At 46.2% G+C, this 23,212-nt stretch overlaps 1 protein-coding gene across 5 annotated transcripts in view; it reads left to right on the top strand.

The window, feature by feature from the left end:
- Positions 1 to 23,212, top strand: part of esrrb (estrogen-related receptor beta) — a 72,282-nt gene that overhangs the window by 29,673 nt on the left and 19,397 nt on the right. For all 5 annotated transcript variants that reach the window (XM_046366838.1, XM_046366836.1, XM_046366835.1 and 2 more), the window contains 3 exons: positions 5,679 to 5,795; positions 15,480 to 15,590; positions 16,317 to 16,478. In XM_046366838.1, the coding sequence (XP_046222794.1) occupies positions 5,679 to 5,795; positions 15,480 to 15,590; positions 16,317 to 16,478 (390 nt within the window). The remainder of the gene's footprint in view (positions 1 to 5,678; positions 5,796 to 15,479; positions 15,591 to 16,316; positions 16,479 to 23,212) is intronic.

The following is a 23,212-nucleotide window of genomic DNA, read 5'->3' as shown; positions in this document are numbered from 1 at the left end:
GTAGAAGTGTTAAGAAACATTATTTTTTTACAATAAAAGTGACTCCAAAATGACCCAATAAATTATTTGACATTCATTTCTATTGGTCAGAAAATAATCTGAAACACAACCTAAACGGCAAATGCATCCAAGAAAAGTGTAGAGTCACAAGCTGGATGTGGTCATTGCGAGCTATGAACATGGAACCAAATACTTAACTATGTAATACTTTAATACACATATAAGTGAATTTGTCCCAATACTTCTGCTGCCCTAAAATGGGGGACTATATACAACAAGTGCTGCCATTTCTAATTGGTTCACCTGATATGGATTAAAATACCCTCAAATGAAAGCTGTCAGTCTGCAATGTAACATCATAGTCATTGTAGAATTTCAAATCCAAAGTGCTGGAGTACAGAGCCAAAACAACAACACACTTGTCACTGTCCCAGTACTTTTGGAGTGCACTGTATTTAGGAGGCAAATGTATTTATTATATATTTATACCTTCGGGCGGCAGCTAGCCTCGTGGTTAGAGACAGCTAGCCTAGTGGTTAGAGACAGGTAGCTTAGTGGTTAGAGACAGCTAGCCTAGTGGTTAGAGACAGGTAGCCTAGTGGTTAGAGACAGGTAGCCTAGTGGTTAGAGACAGCTAGCCTAGTGGTTAGAGACAGGTAGCCTAGTGGTTAGAGACAGCTAGCCTAGTGGTTAGAGACAGGTAGCCTAGTGGTTAGAGACAGCTAGCCTAGTGGTTAGAGACAGCTACCCTAGTGGTTAGAGACAGGTAGCCTAGTGGTTAGAGACAGGTAGCCTAGTGGTTAGAGACAGGTAGCCTAGTGGTTTGAGACAGGTAGCCTAGTGGTTAGAGACAGGTAGCCTAGTGGTTAGAGACAGGTAGCCTAGTGGTTAGAGACAGCTAGCCTAGTGGTTAGAGACAGGTAGCCTAGTGGTTAGAGACAGGTAGCCTAGTGGTTAGAGACAGCTAGCCTAGTGGTTAGAGACAGCTAGCCTAGTGGTTAGAGACAGCTAGCCTAGTGGTTAGAGACAGCTAGCCTAGTGGTTAGAGACAGGTAGCCTAGTGGTTAGAGACAGGTAGCCTCGTGGTTAGAGACAGCTAGCCTAGTGGTTAGAGGCAGGTAGCCTAGTGGTTAGAGACAGGTAGCCTAGTGGTTAGAGACAGGTAGCCTCGTGGTTAGAGACAGCTAGCCTAGTGGTTAGAGACAGGTAGCCTAGTGGTTAGAGACAGGTAGCCTAGTGGTTAGAGACAGGTAGCCTAGTGGTTAGAGACAGCTAGCCTCGTGGTTAGAGCGTTGGGCCAGTAACCAAAAGGTTGCTAGATTGAATCCCCAAGCTAACAAGCTGTCGTTCTGCCCCTGAACAAGGCAGTTAAACAACTGTTCCTAGGTCGTCATTGTAAATAGGAATTTGTTCTTAACTAACTTGCCTAGTTAAATAAAAAACTTTTGGCATTGTACATGCCTCATATATGTTCTGTAAATATAATAGTCTGTACATATCAATTGAGGTCCTTAGCTTCTTAAAAATGTTCCCCCTTAAAATGCCATTATTGCTCCCAGGTTATGGAGTGCAGGCTGTCTAGCAGGCCTAGGTGTTGATTTTGGACATCCCAAATCCTATCAGCTTTAAACAGTCTATGTACCTTCGCAGGCAAACAGAAGCATTAGGCCAAATCCTGCTGTTTACCCATGCTGCCATCAGCTATCCTGTCTATTGACAAAAGATGAACATTTTCTCTCAAGTAACATAACTATGCTTTTGTCCCCTCGCTACAAAACATTGACGGCGACACACAATAGAACAGAAAATAGCAATCTGGGAAGAAAGAGACGTCTTAAGTGGAGCAATGGCCCAAACGATTAAGAGAGAGGTACATGAAAAGAAAAATTGAAAGTTCTCTTTTTTTTTTTTCCCCTCCCTCACTTTGCATTGTCGATTTGAAATCCCTCTCTTTCTCCTCTTGGAGGGCTGCCTGTAATGGAGCTAATCTGCCGTCGTTTGTCCGAGCCACAGGAGTTTTGTCAATAACAATCAGCGTTTGGAAAGTGTAATTAAGGCCGAGGCTTTTCATTAGGAGGAAGGGAGGGGGCTGTCTCCAGGGACAGCAGGGCCAATTAGAAACTCAGGCACGCATCGCACGCCGGGTAATTTCAGGGAAAGGAGGGAGAGAAAAAAACGAGGACTTCTTTAGATTGGAGAGGGACCCGAGCGCTCTTTCAGAGGAGGAGAGGCTTAATGGCATAATAATCAGACAGGGGTCCCAATCCAGGCAGAACAGGACAGGGAGGAGGACCATGGGACGTTGGGGGAGGGGGAGGAGGAGGGGGCCGAAAGCCTCTGAAATAATAAAAACCACACAGGATGACTAGAGGAGGAAGAGGGCGCAGTAAACAGTGGGACATAAAGCCCTTGGATGAAGAAGAGGTTTCAGTAGATGAGACCTGATTAATTAAAGAAATAATGAGGCTGTCTATCCAGGGTGGAGTGTGAGACGATATCCCTTAATGAGAACAACACAGGAGACGTATCTTTCACACTCATTCATCATATTGTTTCTAAGCAATAACACTAAAGCTAATGGACTTTTTTTCCCTTGACATCTTTAGCACACAATGAAATGCATTTCATCTGAGAACAATTTGAGACAATAGTGACCACACAGTTGACTTTGTCCGCACGGAATATTTTCTTTAAATGTCTGTTTTTCAACCTGGGGTTCCTAGCTTCATTTCTCTTCTCTCTACTTCCTTACGTTCCACTGCTGTAAAAGAGACCTGATGCCCCTACCTTTTAGACAGGAGGGAATGGCAAATCCATCTTCTGTCACATATTCATCCAATGAAAAGCCCCCTGAACTCTTACATGGAGATAGATACATTAGTCAAGCCCAGGCCCAAATTAACGTCAACCTAGATCAGCATCCATCCCGGAAATACTCCTGCTCTTATAGCTCCCTAATCATAGTCCCGTCCCGCACCTCGCGTGCCCCGCCAATCAAAAACATAAATCTCTTATTGAACCTTATTTTTCTCTCGTTTTGAACCCAAGTGTAAAATTGCTTGAAAACCAACTGAACTCAGTGGCCCTCTTTTTTTATATGAAGTAATAGACCTTGACAGTAAGCCTGTAAAAGTCAGTTTCGATTTTGATGAGAAATACCTGCCATTTTACTGTAATTTACTTACAGGACCTGACTTTCCCCTCACTGCCCTGGCACAGGTCCTGAAAAGCCATAAAATAAATTGAGAGAAGAAAATATTTTTTATGTTATTTGTTTCATACGGTAACCTTTGAAACTAAATATGAACCCAGCGTTCTGGTTATATATAAACCCTCAAATGCTTGACTGACTGATTGTATGAATAGACATGAATAGACATGAATAGACATTTGTCACCGAGGATCAGCCCTTGAGCTATAAATGTCACTATAGGTGAACCAGTCCGTTATTTTTTATATATGTTTTTTTTTGAGGCAGCACATGAGTTGGCCTGTGCATGCTGTAATTTAAGTGTATAATGAGAGAGTATGAGTGTGTGTTATTTGTGCATGGTCTCAGTTTGTTAGCTTTCAGGTGTGCCTTGTGCAGGTGTTCAAACCCTGCTCCCGGTGTGGAGGGAAGAGCAGGGGAGGGAGGGGTGCAGTGGAGGGAGAAGTCTCCCCCCGTCAACATGAGTGTCCTGTTAGCCAGGGACGAGGGTCAGCTCTGCAGTGTTTGTCTGGCAGGCAGGCAACATACCATATACATCTGCCAATTGCATAATGTTCAATATCATGATGTTTAATTAATGTGATAAATCTACAGCCCAGATTCTAGGACAATGCATTGGATGAAATGAAATGTAACTTAAGGTTCTCTAGGCATAAAGGGTTTGTATAAAGGTGCCAAAGTATTGCAGTTGAGACAGTATCATAAAGAAGCAACCACAGCAGGATAACAGCCTATAGATACCAGAGACGGCTACTCTGATTGCCTCCTGTGAACAGATGGGAAATAGATGGGCTTATTATTATGGTCTGGTTGTGCTATGACAACAGAGACAACAGGAACAGAGACTATCATACCTCATCGCTCCCCTTCCCTCACACCTTTATTTACCCCAATTCCAACGAGATGAAAGGAGTTGGCATGATGATTTCTAAGCCAGATATAAAGGAGACATTTCTAATTATTTAATACATCTTGGGACCCTCCGCTTGATATGTCCAATAATGTTAACATAATTGCATAAGTTGTTAAAGGCGATTGGAGGGTTGGAGGGGGAACGCTACTGGAATATTATACAGCTCTTACTCTCTCTCTCTCTCTCTTTAAAAAAAAAACACGTAATGAGAGTGAGAGTAGAGAGAGAAGCTGGTAGTGTCGGGATGGAATCCCAGTGTGTCTGGGTATGGCTGTTCATCTATAGGCAGGAGAGCTGCCGAACCACTGTCTCTGTATGCAGTTAGACAGGATAATACTGTATGTTAGTCTATATTGAAGTCATTTAGGTTCATCTTTCTAAATGTAGAAGGAGCTGTACACAGCGTTGAATAGATAACAGTTGAATAGATAACATGGCTTTGTGGTCGATATTAAAAAACATAATCCAAGTTTAAGAATAACACACGTAAGAAAAAACATCAATGATAAAATAGTGTTGTGTCTCCAGTGTGCCTCAAAATGTGTTTCTCAGTTGTTCCATTCTTGGTGGACAATGAATGCTTCTAATTCAGGACCTTGAGCAGCTAGCTATTATTCTGAAACCCTTTATTGAAAAGCTTGACTACAGTAAAAAAGTAGGGAATGCCATCGTATATCCTGCCCTTCCTTTCTATTGCTAATGCTACAGTACAGGAAGAAACATCTATTTTATTGTGTAGCAATGAAACCCTTTTTCATTGTGTTGTCCCGGAATCAGACGCTGTATTGCTGGACTTGAATAATGCATAAGGCCTGTTGTCTGTACACTGTGTAGTCAACAATGGCAACAGTGGTAACAACAGGTTTGGGGCTGCCAGAGTATTATGTAAAGTGGCCGGGGGGGGGCGTGTGTCCGACTCTCTTTCCTGTTATTGAGGCAGAGGGATACAGAGAAGGGAAGGGCCATGCAGGCTGGATGGCTGGCTGCTCCAGGGGCCTAGAGGGGACACGCTCAGAATTAATGAGGCCAATTTAGAGTGGGGGCCAGGGTGGGGTCTGTAAAGGGCTCCATGATGAGTACTGGAGGTCTCCTTCCCTCCCTCCCTCCCTCCCTCCCTCCCTCCCTCCCTCCCTCCCTCCCTCCCTCCCTCCCTCCCTCCGGCTCACCTCACCTCAGACACACTACTGTAATTGATTGTTGCATAGGAGATGATTAACAAATGCTGATACCCAATGTCTGGTTTGCACAATCTGATTATAGACTCTAGAAAACTGTGTGATATACAGTAACTATTCCACTAGTTTTAAATCTACACAGTGACTCGTACAATATAAAGGTAAATGACAATGCCCTAACATGTCTATTGTATCAATACTTATATGTTTATGTTTATTCTTCATGTGTGTCCCCTTTTTTTACATGTACAAAAAGGAGAGAAAAAAGGTCAGAACATTTGACCTTTTGTTTTTCCTTTGCCTCTGAGTCAATAGGAAGATACACTGCCTTATAAAGCGTGGTCAGGCTAAGGTTAACCACATCTCTTGTTCTCTTCAGGCAACATAGAATACAGCTGTCCCGCCACAAACGAGTGTGAGATCACAAAACGGAGACGCAAGTCATGTCAAGCCTGCCGCTTTATGAAGTGTCTCAAAGTGGGGATGCTCAAGGAAGGTAAGGAGATCTCTGTCTGTCTGTCTGTCTGTCTGTCTGTCTGTCTGTCTGTCTGTCTGTCTGTCTGTCTGTCTGTCTGTCTGTCTGTCTGTCTGTCTGTCTGTCTGTCTGTCTGTCTGTCTGTCTGTCTGTCTGTCTGTCTGTCTGTCTGTCTGTCTGTCTGTCTGTCTGTCTGTCTGTCTGTCTGTCTGTCTGTCTGTCTGTCTGTCTGTCTGTCTGTCTGTCTGTCTGTCTGCCTGCCTGCCTGCCTGCCTGCCTGCCTGCCTGCCTGCCTGCCTGCCTGCCTGCCTGCCTGCCTGCCTGCCTGCCTGCCTGCCTGCCTGCCTGCCTGCCTGCCTCTCTGTCTGTCTTGTATCACTATCACTCTAGATATTCTGTCGACATTATTAAAATGATCTCAAAATTGTCAATGGAACGCCACCATTCAAATAAAAAGGATGTAAAGACTGGATAAATCAGAAAAGGCCTCCTCAGAGGATGTGGTCTCCTCAAAGCTCCCGACTGATCGAGCAGCAGTGAGTGGGCCCATGCCAGTCCAGACCAGGGTGAGGGATGTTGGCTGCAGCCTGCTGTGCCTGCAGCCATAGCCAGACAACTGATCTGAGCCCCCTGGCCTGTTCTGTCCTCCCCCTACCAACACAGCAGTAAATCATGTGCAGCTGAGCTGGGGACAGAAATATGCTGAATAGGTCGATCCTGCTGTCTGAGTAATAGAAATGTAACAGTATTCCGACTGGAAAGGCTTCTGCTGGGTCCCTGAGCACACACTCCGGCCAGTCTCAGCTCTCCCCGGCATATTGATCCACTAAATGTTTTCCGAACATCTCAGCTCTCTTCCTGTGGATGGTTTTTTAAAGTCACGCCAACTGGGAATTCAATGACAATTAAACATGCTGCCGATGGATTTCTCTGGCTCGGTTTCTTCCCCCCTGCCAGGCCCCGTGAGACCCCAGGCTGGGCTGCTCCTTCCGGGGAGGCCCCGGCCCATGGCCACAGCCCACTAGGCCCCTACCTACCTCGCCCCAACCCCATGCATTACTGCTCCTTTATTCCCCTCCCCTCCTCACTTGTTGGTCTCGCCAAACAGCCAAAACACATGAATAATGAGAGCAGTGTGGCTGGGGAATGGAGAGGAGGTGTCATATTTATTTAGCTGGCCGCTGGGAAGAGCTCTTTAAGGAAGCATACTGTACTTTTTGTGTCTTGCTTTTGAGGGAGCGCTGCTGAGAATAGTTCAAGGGGTGCTTATGTTTGACGAAGCGTGATTATCCATCCACTTTCACTGTACTACAGAATAGACATGAAGACAAGACTCAGGAGGAGGTGTTCTCTATTATGTGGGCAGAAAAACACAACAAGATGAGTTATTTTATACTCTCTCGGAATACTCCATAGCCTAATTATCATACCTTAAAATATGTTAACTAAACGTAACTAATTGTTCTTGTTGTTTTGTTCATCCCTACCCATCAACATGACATGCAGTGTAGCCAGCTTTTACCCCACCCTGTCTCCCTTAATTTGCCAGAGACTGGAACGTATATTGTAGATCCTATCCCGTTAGGATGTAGTGATGTAGCGATTTCAAGTCTCCATCTACAGAGTAGCCTATATAGATCTCTGCTCCGTAACAGAATCTCCTCACTGCATGCAGTGAGATAAAGAGACTGGGCCAGAGTCACATTACAATCTGATGGAAAATGTTTGCCAATATATGATCTGGAGGAATAAGAGACCACAAAATAGGTAGTGATGGCCATAAATGCAGGGCCAGTTTCAGGCGGAAGTAAGAGATTGTATAAAGAGAGTGTATAGCTCAATTATGCAGAGAGAGACTTGTCCCAGCATTCTAATGCATACTGTATATTCAGCATATCCACAGATTGAAAACGACCCTCGTTTTTACGGAGTGGGTATCGCCACCTTTTAGAATAGAGGTAGAGATTACGTCTGGCTATATGAAGTCCTGCGGGAACCCAGTCCCCCAATCACCCTCCTCTCTCCCACCTCCAGCAGTGTTTTTTTTTAACACAATCAAAACAAGTAAATACATTTCCCAAATGAACAGAAAGATGTGAAATGCATCTAAGCGTGTGTGACACCGATGAGTCTGGTTATGGGGACAGGAGAAGACTCGAGTCCAAGCTCCACGAAGACATCGGCTCAACGCCATGTTCAGAGGCTGGAGATGGTCTGCGCTCATGTGACTGAAGCTGCAGAAAGGTCATCCAGTCAATGGAAAAAACACCTAATTATAACTTTACTGCTCAGCTCCAGCAAAGGTGCAATGCAGTTTCCTACCGTCAGGCGCTCTACGAAACTACAGTACGTTTGAATGGACCACAGCACACCTAACCTCTCTATGATACGACTGAATTTCTAGACATTCAGGGAGATCTTGGAAATGCAATGGAATTTTCCCTAAAATCAAATCAAATTTCCTTTGTAACATGCGCTGAATACAAGTGTTTTACTGTGAAATGCTTACTTACAAGCCCCTAACCAGCAACGCAGTTCAAGAAATAGAGTTAAGGAAATATTTACTAAATAAACTAAAGTAAAAAATAAAATGAAAAGTAACACAATAAAATGACATAACAATAACCAGGCTATATGAACGGGGTACCGGTACCGAGTCAAAGTGCAGGGGTACAGGTTAGTCGAGGTCATTTGTACATGTAGGTAGAGGTAAAGTGACTATGCATAGACAATAAACAGCGAATAGCAGTGTAAAAACAAGGGGGGGGGGGTCAATGTAAATAGTCCGGGTGGCCATTTGATTAGTTGTTCAGCAGTCTTATGGTTTGGGTGTAGAAGCTGTTTTAAGGAGCCTTTTGGACATAGACTTGGCGCCCTGGTACCGCTTGCCGTGCGGTAACAGAGAGAAGTCTCTAACTTGGGTGACTGGAGGCTTTGACATTTTTTGGGGCCTTCCTCTGGCACTGCCTAGTATATACTGTAGGTCCTGGATGGCAGGAAGCTTGGCCCCAGTGATGTATTGGGCCTCAAGTGCCCATGTTAAAATTATTACTTGATATCTTTGAAACGCAAGGCATTTCAAGGTTTTTACCTCCCCTACTGATTAAGCGAGTACATGGTAAAGAATTTGTGCATGTATTTGGTCCATTGGAAAAGGCTCCAGTTTATCTCTGTAGACGTCTTAAGGGAAGTGTAAGGGAAGTGATCTCCACAGATCAGCAGTCCGCTTTAAAGGGGATCTACCAGAGACTTGAGTTGAATCGCTCTACTTTCCCCCGACTGTATAAAAGAAGAAGTGATCAATAGAAGAATCAAATGTCAGAGGCTACAGGTTTCTCCTCTGATCAATGGAGGAGGATCAGAGCTGAGAGAGAGAGAGAGAGAGAGAGAGAGAGAGAGAGAGAGAGAGAGAGAGAGAGAGAGAGAGAGAGAGAGGAACAGATACTATTGAGAGATTACATTGACATCAGTCAGTGGCAGATGTCCTCTGCCCTACCACACACACTACAGTATGCAATCTGTCACCTCTCTGTAATAGGCTACGATCCTGTTATGTTCCGTGGGCTGACAGGTGAGAGCATTACAACAGACGTGAACATGTGTTTTAAAGGAGGGGGGAGTTGGTTGATACTCGGTGAACCTCCCTGTATATCACTCTTATTATACGACAGACACACGGTAGAACAACCACATCCCGTTATAGCACTCCTGTTGTCCTCACACCAACATTCTGTACACACACGCCACACTACACGCACATATAAACATCACAATACCGGACATATCGAGCCACACGTGGATTCAAGCCAAACACATTAGTAAGACACTGACAGCCACTGTGTGGAGATGGGGAATCAATTGTTTGGTTCCATTAGAACCCAAGTCAAAGAATGAACATGAGATTTCAAACAGACCAATGTTTTTCCACGTCGTGTAATTTGGCCTTCAAATGGAGCCTGCATCTTGAGTGGGGAGTGAAGCCAGCATGATGTTACTGCAAGGTGGTATGGTGGCTCCACCACGCTACGGGCAGGTGTATGGAGCATGTGGTGAGAGCGTACGTAGGCCTCGGGGTGAGCAGACTATGGGGCCAATCAGCAGATAGGGATGGGGGGACAATGTGTGACCATTTTTCCGCTGCCCTCGCTCATCACCACTCGCGGTAAAAAATGCTGCAACACGTTACAAGCATGCAAAGCTGGCAACAGGGGCCCTTTAAAATAGTGCTGACGGTAGTTTAGCGGGGCGGCTGCCTTGAAAGGCAGAGTTCAGTTCACCATGCCTTGCCATGTGGACGCCTGATTTTCCCAGCTAAAATAGGGTCCGCTTAAGCCCCCCTTGGCACTGCCAACCATCCCAGACATCCTGACACTTTCCCCAGGGAGAGACACCCAGAACAGGTGAGGGGCTCAAAATAAGGGCCCCTGCCTCGGCCGGCCACACAAAGTGAGTGAAGACAGGCCCTTTTGTAGGAGTGTGCTCTGAGGGGGATTATTATTGTTTTTGGAGAGAAAGAGGAGCCTTGGGTCAGCTGGCCCCAGCCCCCGCCCCTAGCCCGCCGCTAATCCGTGTGCAAATGCCAACCGCCTTGGCCAGAAGCCCTCTACCCTGCATCCTGCTTTGAAGAGCTGACATCCGAGCTCACCGCACACTACCGCCCTCCCTTTACCCACCCACCGGGTGATGGTGCCGGCCGTAAAACACAGTGGTGTCTGGTGATGAGGCAGGACTCACCCCTTTTTACACACACATTCACATTCACACACACACACACACACACACACACACACACACACACACACACACACACACACACACACACACACACACACACACACACACACACACACACACACACACACACACACACACACACACACACACACACACACACACACACACACACACATTCACACAGTCACACAGACACATTCCCAGTCACACAGACACATTCACACACACACACACACACACACACACACACACACACACACACACACACACACACACACACACACACACACACACACACACACACACACACACACACACACACACACACACACACACACACACATTCCCAGTCACACAGACACATTCACACAGACACACAGACATATTCACACAGACACATTCCCATTCACTGACACACATTCACACACACACATTCACAGTCACACAGACACAATCACACAGACACATTCACACAGACACATTCACACATACTCATACAATACAGACACACTGGCCACAAACAAACAATCCAAAGCTTGGTCCATGGCTCACCAAAGTGGGCTTGGCAATGGAATATGGGAGTTTCTCCAGGAGGAGTCAGACACATGGAATGAACTGCTCTACTTCTTTCTCTTTCTCTCTCACACACGCCCTTGCTCTTTGTCTCACTGTCTCCACCCGTCCTCCCTTCCTCCCTGTATGGCCCTGTTTGACTGTAAAATGAGACAGGTTAGTGCCAAGCTTTAATTCCTGTCAGCATCTGTTAATTATGGCCGGGACTGTTCTAATTAAAAGAGGCACCCATGTACCTCGGACTCCTCGTCACCGTGGCTTTATGCTGGCTGACATACACAGCCACATGACTAACAGCCCAGCCAGCCCAGTCATCCCAGCCCAGCCAGCCCATCCCAGCCCAGCCAGCCCATCCCAGCCCAGCCCAGCCCAGCCCAGCTCAGCCCAGCCAGCCCAGCCATCACAGCCCAGCCAGCCCATCCCAGCCCAGCCCAGCAAGCCCAGCCCAGCCAGCCCAGCCAGCCCAGCAAGCCCAGCCCAGCCAGCCCAGCCCAGCCCAGCCAGCCTAGCCAGCCCAGCCAGCCCAGCCAGCCCAGCCAGCCCAGCCCAGCCAGCCCAGCCCAGCCAGCCCAGCCCAGCCAACCCAGCCAGACCAGCCAGCCCAGCCACCCCAGCCAGCCCAGCCAGCCCAGCCCAGCCAGCCCAGCCCAACACCACGGGACAGCTCATGGGGTTCATCCATACCACCTGGCTGTATCTGAGCTCCTCAAGAGGGCCCAGAGAAACCGTAGAATGTGGTGACATCACAGTTATCAGCGTTAGGAATTTTCCACTCCTATAGTACCACCAGCAGAAACTGAATCGGAACGCTCCTAAGCACTTAAACCTAGCAAGCACTGACTTGGTGATATCGGAGTCCGTTTTGTCATGAGTTCATACTCAAGGCCTCGTCCCTGAATAGATTTACTGGTCAAATATTTCTTGACACTTTCTTTACATGCTACATGTGAAGGATGTAAATTGTGAAATGAGGAAATAGTGATTTGCTGCGAATGATGGGTCTCTGCTGGGAATTGTGGGTAATTAGGTTAGTGGGTTGTCAGTCAGGAAATTGAAAGACAATCCTAATCAGATTTGTGTTTCTAGGGAATCAAATAATTTATATAAGTAGAATAAAATCTCCTTATTCTACTCCGACAAGATAATACTGTTTGCTGTAGCCACCCATGCGTACAGTCTAGCTTGGGGAGAAGGGGGTACAGCTCTGTCAGTGGATGGGGTGAAATTGAAAATTACTGTTTTCATAATCCATTGTTTCAGCCCTTTCTATGGAATGAAGGCTATTCTTTATATATTACGTCATCTCCTTTTTTTCTCCCCAAACACCCCCACTGTCTGTTCCCTGTATCGACCTCTAATCAGCGAACATAGGGACATCCAAACCCATCCTCCACGAGAGTACAGACTGAGGGGAAATTGTATTAGCCTCATTTGCAGTGGCCACACAATGCCCAGCTCTGACACCATCTTTACAGTTATAAAGTGATGAAATCATCAAGCAAGTGCTCTCCCTGCAAGTGATTTTAGCAGAAGGGACTTGGTGCGCTGACAAATGAACCCCTCCCCCTCCCTCTCCTCCTCCTTCTCCTCCACCAGCTAGGCCATACATACTGGATAATACCTCTGATCGGAGGTGCTCTCAAATCTAGTTTAGCATCCATTTGTTTAGAGGGTTTAGGTTATACATAATGAATACATGGATAGGTATTTGCTATACAGGGTTAAGATACATCAGGCACATTCAGCTGTGTGAAGGACAGTGTTCCTGTGGGGCCGCATAGGGTATTGCACAATATACATAAATGTTTGGCACACTATTAAGTAAAATCATCATACGCCATGCTGTATCAAATAAATGGAACACTACAGATGAAATATTTTAACTATGTGGAAAAGTAATAGAATAGAAAGGACAATGCAAATGGAAACATTCTTATCAAATAATGAGATAATAACTGATGTTATGATGAGGTTGGTGACATTTACAGTATCAGTGCAGGACCTGGTCCCCTATGAGTGGCAGAGAGTGATAAGGCCTCACTCCTGTCCCGTGAAAGAGGGGTGAAATAAGGAGGTTTTATTAGAAAGCTACCCTCTATCTATCTGTCTGTGTAATAACACAGTGTGTCTATAACACTGTTCCTGTACACAGCCAGACAGTGTATGTATGGGGTTGTGGATTCACTCCAGAGGTGGGACCAAGTCATAAGCAAGTCTCAAGTCACAAGGTCCAAGTCTCAAGTCGAGCAGCAAATACAGTAGAATGGATGGAAAATCGTGCATTCTATGAGCAAGTTAAGTCGAGTCCAGTCACAAATTGTTGCTTGATGCCTCGTTGCTGGTGAGCTTGCAAAGTAGACGGTTCAGATTCTAGAACACCAAACCATTTTTGGAGCTGCAAATTAATTTATGGCAATCCTCTCTCCCAGCAATTTCACATTTGCGCTGTGATTTTCAAACATTTTGTGCTGCAACCCCCAAAAAGGCGTGGTTCAAAGCTTTCGACCCCTCCCCCTGGACGCACATGCAATTTCATCCCATAAATGGTGAAGGTCGTGTGATGTTACATCTTTAGACATGTGCAGTACCGCTGAGGTACGTAATTATACCCACCCAATCTAGGCCTATCTGAACTATGGAAATGATCAATGAAATCCCAAGGTAGCCTATTGTTTTGAAAAAGATCATAATAACATGGGTCCTGTGTTTTTGCCAGGCAAAACCGGAGAACATTAAAGAAGAGCTTTCAGGTCACTAATCTGGATATGTGCACCCGCCACTGCGTGCCAATGCTGATGACTGGTCATTGGTCAACAGTCAAGACTAAAACTTTTGGGTTCTTAAACACAGATTAGATGTTTTCTAAACAAAAATGTGGTGCTCTGCCATAGGCCTATGTTAGTGACCAGATCGAATAAGCAAAGGTAGAAATATAGCCCACCCAATCTACCTACCTCATCCCCATATTGTTTTTATTTACTTTTCTGCTCTTTTGCACACCAGTATCTCTACTTGCACATCATCATCTGCTCATCTATCACTCCAGTGTTAATCTGCTAAATTGTAATTACTTCGCTACTACGGCCTATTTATTGCCTTACCTCCTCACGCCATATGGACACACTGTATATAGACTTTTTTCTATTGTGTTATTGACTGTACGCGTGTTTATTCCATGTGTAACTCTGTGTTGTTGTTTGTGTCACGCTGCTTTGCTTTATCTTGGCCAGATCACAGTTGTAAATGAGAACTTGTTCTCAACTAGCCTACATGGTTAAATAAAGGTGAAATAAATATATATATTTTTAATTTAAAAAATAATAACATGCAAACGGTCGTCTATATGTAGCCAATGAGAACATGTATAACATTTTATATCTCATTCAGACTCACTTGTACACCCGTAATCCCCCAAAGTCTTCTCACTTGACTAGCTCATCCAACCTGGGATGACTGACAGTTTGCTGGTCCAATCAGAAGGCTGAGTGTGCGTTTGTTTGCAAATGCAATACTGCCTCTGGATCATTTTGTGTCAATGAAGACACTGTGCCACAAAATGAGTTACAAAGCGTTACAAAACCTGGCCGGATATTTAAGTCACACATCTCAAGTCAAAGTCAAGTCCCGAGTCTTGAGGCACCAAGTCCAAATCAAGTCTCAATTTATTTTATTTTATATCAAGTGTTGTCTCAAGTCACCACAGCAAGTCATGTGACTCGACTCCACATCTTTGATTCACTCCTCCTACAGTAGCTACATGGCTAGATGCAGAGGCCCGTTGACAGCTGAGCTCACAGGTATCAGCCTGGTTGCTCATTAGTATTCCGTCTGCCTCACACAAAAAGCCAAATAATTAGAGGGCCAGTCTGTGAGATCATTGACCCTGCGTTAAATATTCATATGTTTAGAGCTCCTTCAGGCTCGGCAGTGTCACAGTAGACCAGCCAGGCATGGACCACATATGGGAACGCAGCGCCAGCCGGCAGTCTCTCTGACACTCCCTGTACTGTACTCTGACCATGCAGACGACAGAACAGAGCGATTCCTCTGGACAGACACTCACACCTTAGCTCGGTCAAGTTTGTAGTTTTCATGCTTCCTCATATAACAAGAGGAATACTTTTGATACTGATCATGTAAAACAATCTGAGAAGAGGGTATCTGAGTGTGTGACGGGGAATTAGACTTGAATGTTTGTTTGTTATTATAGTGTTACTCTCTACCAATAACAATTTACTAATTGTGGGACTACTTTACCCTGTGTTAAATGGTTTCATAATTGTTGTGTTTTCATTATAAACATTCTATGTTGTAGAATTGATTGATTAATTTTATTTGTCAGATTGGTGAAATTGTATTTCCTACTCAAAGGTCTCCTTGCTTCTTGTCATGTGTCAGGTGTGCGTCTGGACCGTGTGCGAGGGGGAAGACAGAAGTACAAGAGGAGGATGGATGCAGAGAGCACAGCATACCTGGGCCTCACCCTCCCCCCTCCTGCCAAAAAACCCCGTGAGTACAGCCTTGTCAACTCACTGCCCAACCTCTCCCCACAACCCAACCCCTCCCCACAGCCCAACCCCTCCCCACTGCCCAACCCCTCCCCACAGCCCAACCCAACCCCTCCCCACAGCCCAATCCTTCCCACAGCCCAACCCCTCCCCACAGCCCAACCCCTCCCCACTGCCCAACCCCTCCCCACTGCCCAACCCCTCCCCACAGCCCAACCCAACCCCTCCCCACAGCCCAATCCTTCCCACAGCCCAACCCCTCCCCACAGCCCAACCCCTCCCCACTGCCCAACCCCTCCCCACTGCCCAACCCCTCCCCACTGCCCAACCCCTCCCCACTGCCCAATCCCTCCCCAAAGCCTTCTCCCAGTCCACATTCAGTTAAAGCATTCATTTTATTCAGACCAGACTCTCTGTTGTCTGTATAGGTGTATTTCCATGGAGGAGAAGTACTAGAGAATATAGGCCAGACATGCATTGTTCTGGACACAGCTGAGTTATGACAGGTCTCAGAGCGGATGACCGATATTAAACAGTGACTGGGTTCTTAAAGATAGCAGTCCCAGTAACACCATCTCACATAATGTTGAATGTAGAATACGTCATAATTGTACTTGTGTGTTCTTCCATGTAGGTACTGTGTGTATCTAAGAGTACAGTACCTGTTTGTGCATCACAGTAATGTGACCTTTGACTATTGTTTTGACCACCTCTGCTTCCTCCTCAGTCACAAAGATAGTGTCCCACCTTCTGGTGGCCGAGCCAGAGAAGATCTACGCCATGCCTGACCCCACCATGCCTGAGAGTGACATCAAGGCCCTGACCACGCTGTGTGACCTGGCTGACCGGGAGCTGGTGGTCATCATTGGCTGGGCCAAGCATATCCCAGGTATGCCCACCCATCTACAGCCCCTGCACTAACTGAATACCATAGAACGATATACACTGTGTGTACAAAACATTAAGGGCACCTCCCTATTATTGAGTTTTTCCCCTTTTGCATTCAGAACAACGTCATTTCGTCGGGGCATGGACTCTACAAGCTGTCGAAAGCATTCCACAGGGATGCTGGCCCATGTTGACTCCAATGCTTCCTACAGTTGTGTCAAGTTGGCTGGGTGTCCTTTGGGTGGTCGACCATTCTTGATACACACGGGAAACTGTTGAGCGTGAAAAACCCAGCAGCATTGCAGTTCTTGACACTACCATACCCCGTTCAAAGGCACTTCAATCTTTTGTCTTGTCCATTCACCCTGAATTGCACACATACACAATCCATGTCTCAGTTGACTCCTCCCTTTCATCTACACTGATTGAAGAGGATTTAACAGGTGACATCAATAAGGGATCATAGCTTTGACCTGGGATCACCTGGTCAGACTGAGTCATGGAAAGAGCAGGTGTACATTCAGTGCATAACACCATTACCTCATGATCACATATAACATACTGTGATTAGTCCTGGTCAGTTCCATTTAGAGTAGTACCCTCATGATCCTCTATCTATAATCCACGTCCCTCCCTTTGCTCCCAGTGGGTACACACACACACACACACACACACACACACACACACACACACACACACACACACACACACACACACACACACACACACACACACACACACACACACACACACACACACACACACACACACACACACACACTTCAATTTAATTATTGATAAGCATAATCATGTTTCTCTACTCCATAGGAAGTGTGATAGACAAGGTGTTAGGTTATGAGATGCTGTTGTATTAAGGATGCCACATTCTATGTCAGCAGAGATTCTGCTCCCTTCTAGAGTTTTCTCCTGATTCTGACAGTCAACACATTGCTTAGTGACTCTTTTTGCAACCAGAGCAGATTCTGTCTGATCTTGAGGTTGACCCTCATAACTCTAGAACATTATAGCATGCTAGATATTGAGAGGTGACACACTAAATGACTGTGTCCCTCAGTGTAGCCTCTGTTATGCAGCCACTGTTATGTTGCCTCAGTATAACAGAGCATAACAGACGTGTGTCTGAGCTGACAGCAGCAGCAGAGGCCCTGCTGTAGTTTAAGCTGGGCCTCTCCTGGTTCTCACCTTGCGTGCAGGACATGTAGGAGTGACAACTGTTCTGTACCTGGACAGACAGGTGTTCCAGTATTTATCAGAAGAGAAGAGGTGTAGCAGTCAGCTACAGATCTATTAAGGAGATTAGCCCTTTCTCATCCAAACTGTTCGCTACAGCCCATTGTCAGCAGTGCATTGTCAGCAGGGGGAGAGTTTAGCCAAGGAGCTTACCCAGGACTGGATCACACTGACCCAATAACACAGTCCCTTCCATCTACCTGGCCCAAACAAGCCAGCCAGGTACACTAACTCTGGCTAGAATATACAGAGAAAACACCACTGTTCACCTCTGGCAATCTGCAGGGTTGTAGTATTATTACCCCATGCATACACAATCTGTATTATTACAGATAATATTATAGAATTCTGTTCAAATTATTGAATAACTATAAAAGCACATGAGGATGAGTTGAATCCGTTTGATTACCGGTAGGCTACACTCTATTGTCAAATGTAAGGTAGGGTACACTGTATTGTCAACTGTAAGGTAGGCTACACTCTATTGTCAAATGTAAGGTAGGGTACACTGTATTGTCAACTGTAAGGTAGGCTACACTCTTATTGTCAACTGTAAGGTAGGCTACACTCTATTGTCAAATGTAAGGTAGGGTACACTGTATTGTCAACTGTAAGGTAGGCTACAAAAAACTCTTATTGTCAACTGTAAGGTAGGCTACACAAAGGAATAAATATTGTCAACTGTAAGGTAGGCTACACTCTATTGTCAACTGTAAGGTAGGCTACACTCTTATTGCCAACTGTAAGGTAGGCTACACTCTATTGTCAACTGTAAGGTTGGCTACACTCTTATTGGAGACATGGAGAGAGGTCTGAAACTGTCGCGGAGGTGTCAACTGTAAGGTAGGCTACACTCTATTGTCAACTGTAAGGTAGGCTACACTCTATTGTCAACTGTAAGGTTGGCTACACTCTATTGTCAACTGTAAGGTTGGCTACACTCTATTGTCAACTGTAAGGTAGACTACACTCTATTGTCAAATGTAAGGTAGGCTACACTCTATTGTCAACTGTAAGGTAGGCTACACTCTATTGTCAACTGTAAGATAGGCTACACTCTATTGTCAACTGTAAGGTAGGCTACACTCTTATTGCCAACTGTAAGGTAGGCTACACTCTATTGTCAACTGTAAGGTTGGCTACACTCTATTGTCAACTGTAAGGTAGGCTACACTCTATTGTCAACTGTAAGGTAGGCTACACTATATCGTCAACTGTAAGGTAGGCTACACTCTATTGTCAACTGTAAGGTAGGCTACACTATCGTCAACTGTAAGGTAGACTACACTCTATTGTCAAATGTAAGGCAGGCTACACTCTATTGTCAACTGTAAGGTAGGCTACACTCTATTGTCAAATGTAAGGTAGGCTACACTCTATTGTCAATTGTAAGGTTGGCTACACTCTATTGTCAACTGTAAGGTTGTCAGAGCCCTTGCCTCCCTGTGTTGACATACAGGACAGTAAATATGGCGCGCTAACTACAGTGCTTTGTATGTCAAAGCTTTTAAGTGCTGCGTTAATTAAAACAACAGGTGTAAGAGTGCTATAGAATTACAACTGTAAGGTTACGTATACTGGGAAGATGACTACCATCTAAAGGCGAACATGGGCGTAGGCTTCTCTAACTCTCTGACCTGCATTGTACAGTGGATAGTTGACTAATCTTAATTGGATTTGCCATGCCTTGTCTGACAACAAGCCCATCATTCTGAATGACTCCATAATGATTGTTTAACCCAAAACTCAACTGGAAGACAGACTGTCTGACATTTCTAAATGTGTGGAAATGCTTGGCTTTGCATAGTACTGCTGGAGTACTGCACAAGCTGCAGCGAGATGATTAAACCTAAGTAGATTATTCTGATCTGCCTGTGTACACACGCATGCACACACACGCATGCACACACACGCATGCACACACACCCACTTTTATCTCTTACCGATTGTTTATATTTACCTGACTACTGGAGTCAACAACAACATCAACGTATTGCATTCAGGAGTTTATACATTTCAATTAAAGAGTCTAAATCCATTTTGTTTTTAAATCATGAATAAAACACAGTGTCAGTACTATGATGTAATTTACAACCTTTATGGTTGTTTGACTACCCCAAAATGTGCCATAAAGTCGTCAAATTAGAATGAAAAGGGAGACTGAAACTGTAACTCCAAAGCTCCCCTGTTCTCCCCTTGGTGAGCTCTGTATTAGGCCATTCCCTCTACACCAGCCATGAAATGGCTGCATAATTGAGTTGTACATGGCTGAACCTGATCAGAGATGGTTCACTGGCTGACCCAGACTCCATGCACTAATACTCTATGCACCAATGGCACCCCAGGGCAGTCTAGCACAGACACAGGGCAGTCTAGCACAGACACAGGGCACAGAGAACCATGTTTTTCTCCCCATCCACTCTCTCTGGGAGGAAAAGAGAGGGAGAAAACTGCTGATTGCATTTTGATAGATTTTCTGGCCTTTGGCAATGGAATTAAAAAGATTAACAGTTCATTATGAAGTGGGCCACATTGATTAGGACATTGACAGATGGGCAATGACCAAAGTCCAAAGGTAACCATTTACAAGTCAAGAAGATTGGCACTTAAGTTCTCCCAATTGATTTTTCATTGCCCCTTTTCTCGGCTAACATTTGAAAAAGTGTTTTAAAAGTGCTGTAATTGGCCGTGGAGTAGAGCTAACCTCGTCTAATTGGAGGGTGATTGAGGAACAGCAAAGTGGTACTATTAGCTTCCGTGAGCCATATCAATCTCTCACAAGATCCCATATCAATTTGGTGTGTTATCCCTCTCATGTATGGTCTAGAAATACACTTCAATTAACATACTACAGTAGAATTGTACAGTTATACTGTAGTCACACTGAGGATCTCAACCACAGGATTTGACTAACACAATGCATAGTTAGACTTAATAATTGTTAGTCAATAAGTCCTCACACTGTAGTCAGTGTACTGTCAGTAGACTGAGTTGACCTATCAGGAAGCAAGTTGGTGTTGCAGATGCCTGGCCCAGTTTGCTGTTATCAGCTCTGAGGACCCGGTCCTCTAATGACAGCCTTTACTTTAAATCTGTTACTGATGAATTAGTGATCATTATGAGGCTGTGGATGCCAGCGTCTCTGCTCCAGATAGAGCCAGCAGCAGCAGAGGGAGGTAGGAGGCAAATATGACGGTGGGCTGACAGGGACTGTGGCTGGATCACGGTCATTAAGGCCAGTGTTTGGGGACAATGAGTGATGACTTGCTCCTAAGGTCCCCCCTCCCCCAAGCTGCATTTCTCTGTGTCCAAGTGGTTTAGGAGGAACTTAGGCAGCCCAATTCTCTTTTTTTTCCACTAATTGTTTTTTTGTGGACCAATCACATCAGATCTTTTCACCTCAGATTTTTTTCAGAGCTGTTCTGATCAGTGACAAAACAATCAGAATTGGGCTGCCTGGGCTCCACATGGCTATGACCTCTGTGTCTCCTTAACATATCCCCCCCCCCCCAACCCCTCCAAAACTACCCCCAGCCCCTAATCCAGGAACAGTGTGAGCCATGTGGAACCTGCCATGCATGCCACTTGTGCAGGAGGGTTTCATTGTTAGAGGCAGACGTTTGTCACCTGCTGTTTCCAGGGTTGGAGTGTTTTCTGATGGGAATTCTGTGGCGTGATTCTGTGGGTTCACTGAGTGCTGGCTGGTCTCCTCTTGCGGTTTGTGTCTAGTCCACAGACCTAAACCTGGTTGGGTTCATTGTCTTTTTGCATGTTTCAATAGGAATATAGAACACACTCCATATCCTAGTATTTTACATTTTGTAAGACATTTCATGTAATAACGATATTTTTCAAAATGGTTCAGTTTAAGACAAAACCCAGAATGTCAATTGTCTTTTATCAAATGTAGTTGTAGATTTTTGCTTTGCAGTTACACCCAAACAGCCTAATGAATTGGCCTGGTTCTTGTTCTTATTTATTAATGGTCTTTGGGGATTATCAATCAAATCTACTTGATTCAATTCCAGCCTGTTAGCTCAGTATACAGACTCCATTGGTCATGTAGCTTATGTTTAGTTGTTAGCAGGGAACAAGGCAGTGATGTTTAGGAGATATCACGCCTCTGGTATATGTGAGCTCCCTACACACTCCCCCCTCCTCCCCCACACCCCTCCTCCCCCACACCCCTCCTCCCCCACAGCCCCCTCTGGGTTTTTTTGTGTTGCTTTGCCATTAAATTGTGAAATCTACTTACTGTGTTGCCAGGCTGATCCTACTCAAGCTGCGTAATCTTCTTGTAATAGAGTGTGAATACTGCCGGGCAATACATCAGCACCTCATCAGTGTACTTTATTAAATATAGACACCAACAGACAGCTCTTAGTATATTCAATTTACCCTCTGACGTAGGCTTCAACACACCAGATAAAGATAGATTGAGCAATCAGGTGGATGCTGAGGCCTGAACCCAGGCAGACAGGCAGGGAGCACCATGCTGAGGGGGCTGGGAGATTGAGATGGGGGGTGTATCAGATAAGTCCAGGCAGGGAAGGAGACAGGGAGAGAGGAAGGAGAGAAGAAGTAGAGAGGCAGGGAGGGAAGGGAGACAGGGAGAGAGGCAGGGAGGGAAGGGAGACAGGGAGAGAGGAAGGAAAGAGTCAGGGAGGCAGGGAGAGAAGCAGGGAGGCAGGCAGGGAGAGAGGCAGGGAGGCAGGCAGGGAGAGAGGCAGGGAGGCAGGCAGGGAGAGAGGCAGGCAGGGAGAGAAGCAGGGATGCAGGCAGGGAGAGAGGCAGGCAGGGAGGCAGGGAGGCAGGCAGGCAGGCAGGGAGAGAAGCAGGGATGCAGGCAGGGAGAGAGGCAGGGAGGCAGGCAGGGAGAGAGGCAGGCAGGGAGGCAGGGAGAGAAGCAGGGATGCAGGCAGGGAGAGAGGCAGGGAGGCAGGCAGGGAGAGAGGCAGGGAGAGAGGCAGGGAGGCAGGCAGGGAGGCAGGCAGGGAGAGAGGCAGGGAGGCAGGCAGGGATGCAGGCAGGGAGAGAGGCAGGGAGGCAGGCAGGGAGGCAGGCAGGCAGGGAGAGAAGCAGGGATGCAGGCAGAGAGAGGCAGGGAGGCAGGCAGGGAGAGAGGCAGGGAGGCAGGCAGGGAGAGGCAGCGCGATGGCAGGCTGGGGAGGCAGGCAGGGAGGGAGAGAGGCAGGGAGGCAGGCGGGAGGCATGGCAGGCAGGGAGAGGCAGGCAGGGATGGCAGGGAGGCAGGCAGGGGCAGGCAGGCAGGGGGAGGCAGGCAGGCAGGGAGAGAGGCAGGGAGAGAGGCAGGGAGAGAGGCAGGGAGGCAGGCAGGGAGAGAGATAGGGAGAGAGGCAGGGAGAGAGGCAGGGAGGCAGGCAGGGAGAGAAGCAGGGAGAGAGGCAGGGAGGCAGGCAGGGATGCAGGCAGGGAGAGAGGCAGGGAGAGAGGCAGGGAGGCAGGCAGGGAGGCAGGCAGGCA

This window comes from Oncorhynchus gorbuscha, linkage group LG10 (assembly GCF_021184085.1).
Source record: "Oncorhynchus gorbuscha isolate QuinsamMale2020 ecotype Even-year linkage group LG10, OgorEven_v1.0, whole genome shotgun sequence".
NCBI lineage: Eukaryota > Metazoa > Chordata > Actinopteri > Salmoniformes > Salmonidae > Oncorhynchus > Oncorhynchus gorbuscha.
This window is presented reverse-complemented; position numbering and strand designations above follow the sequence as displayed.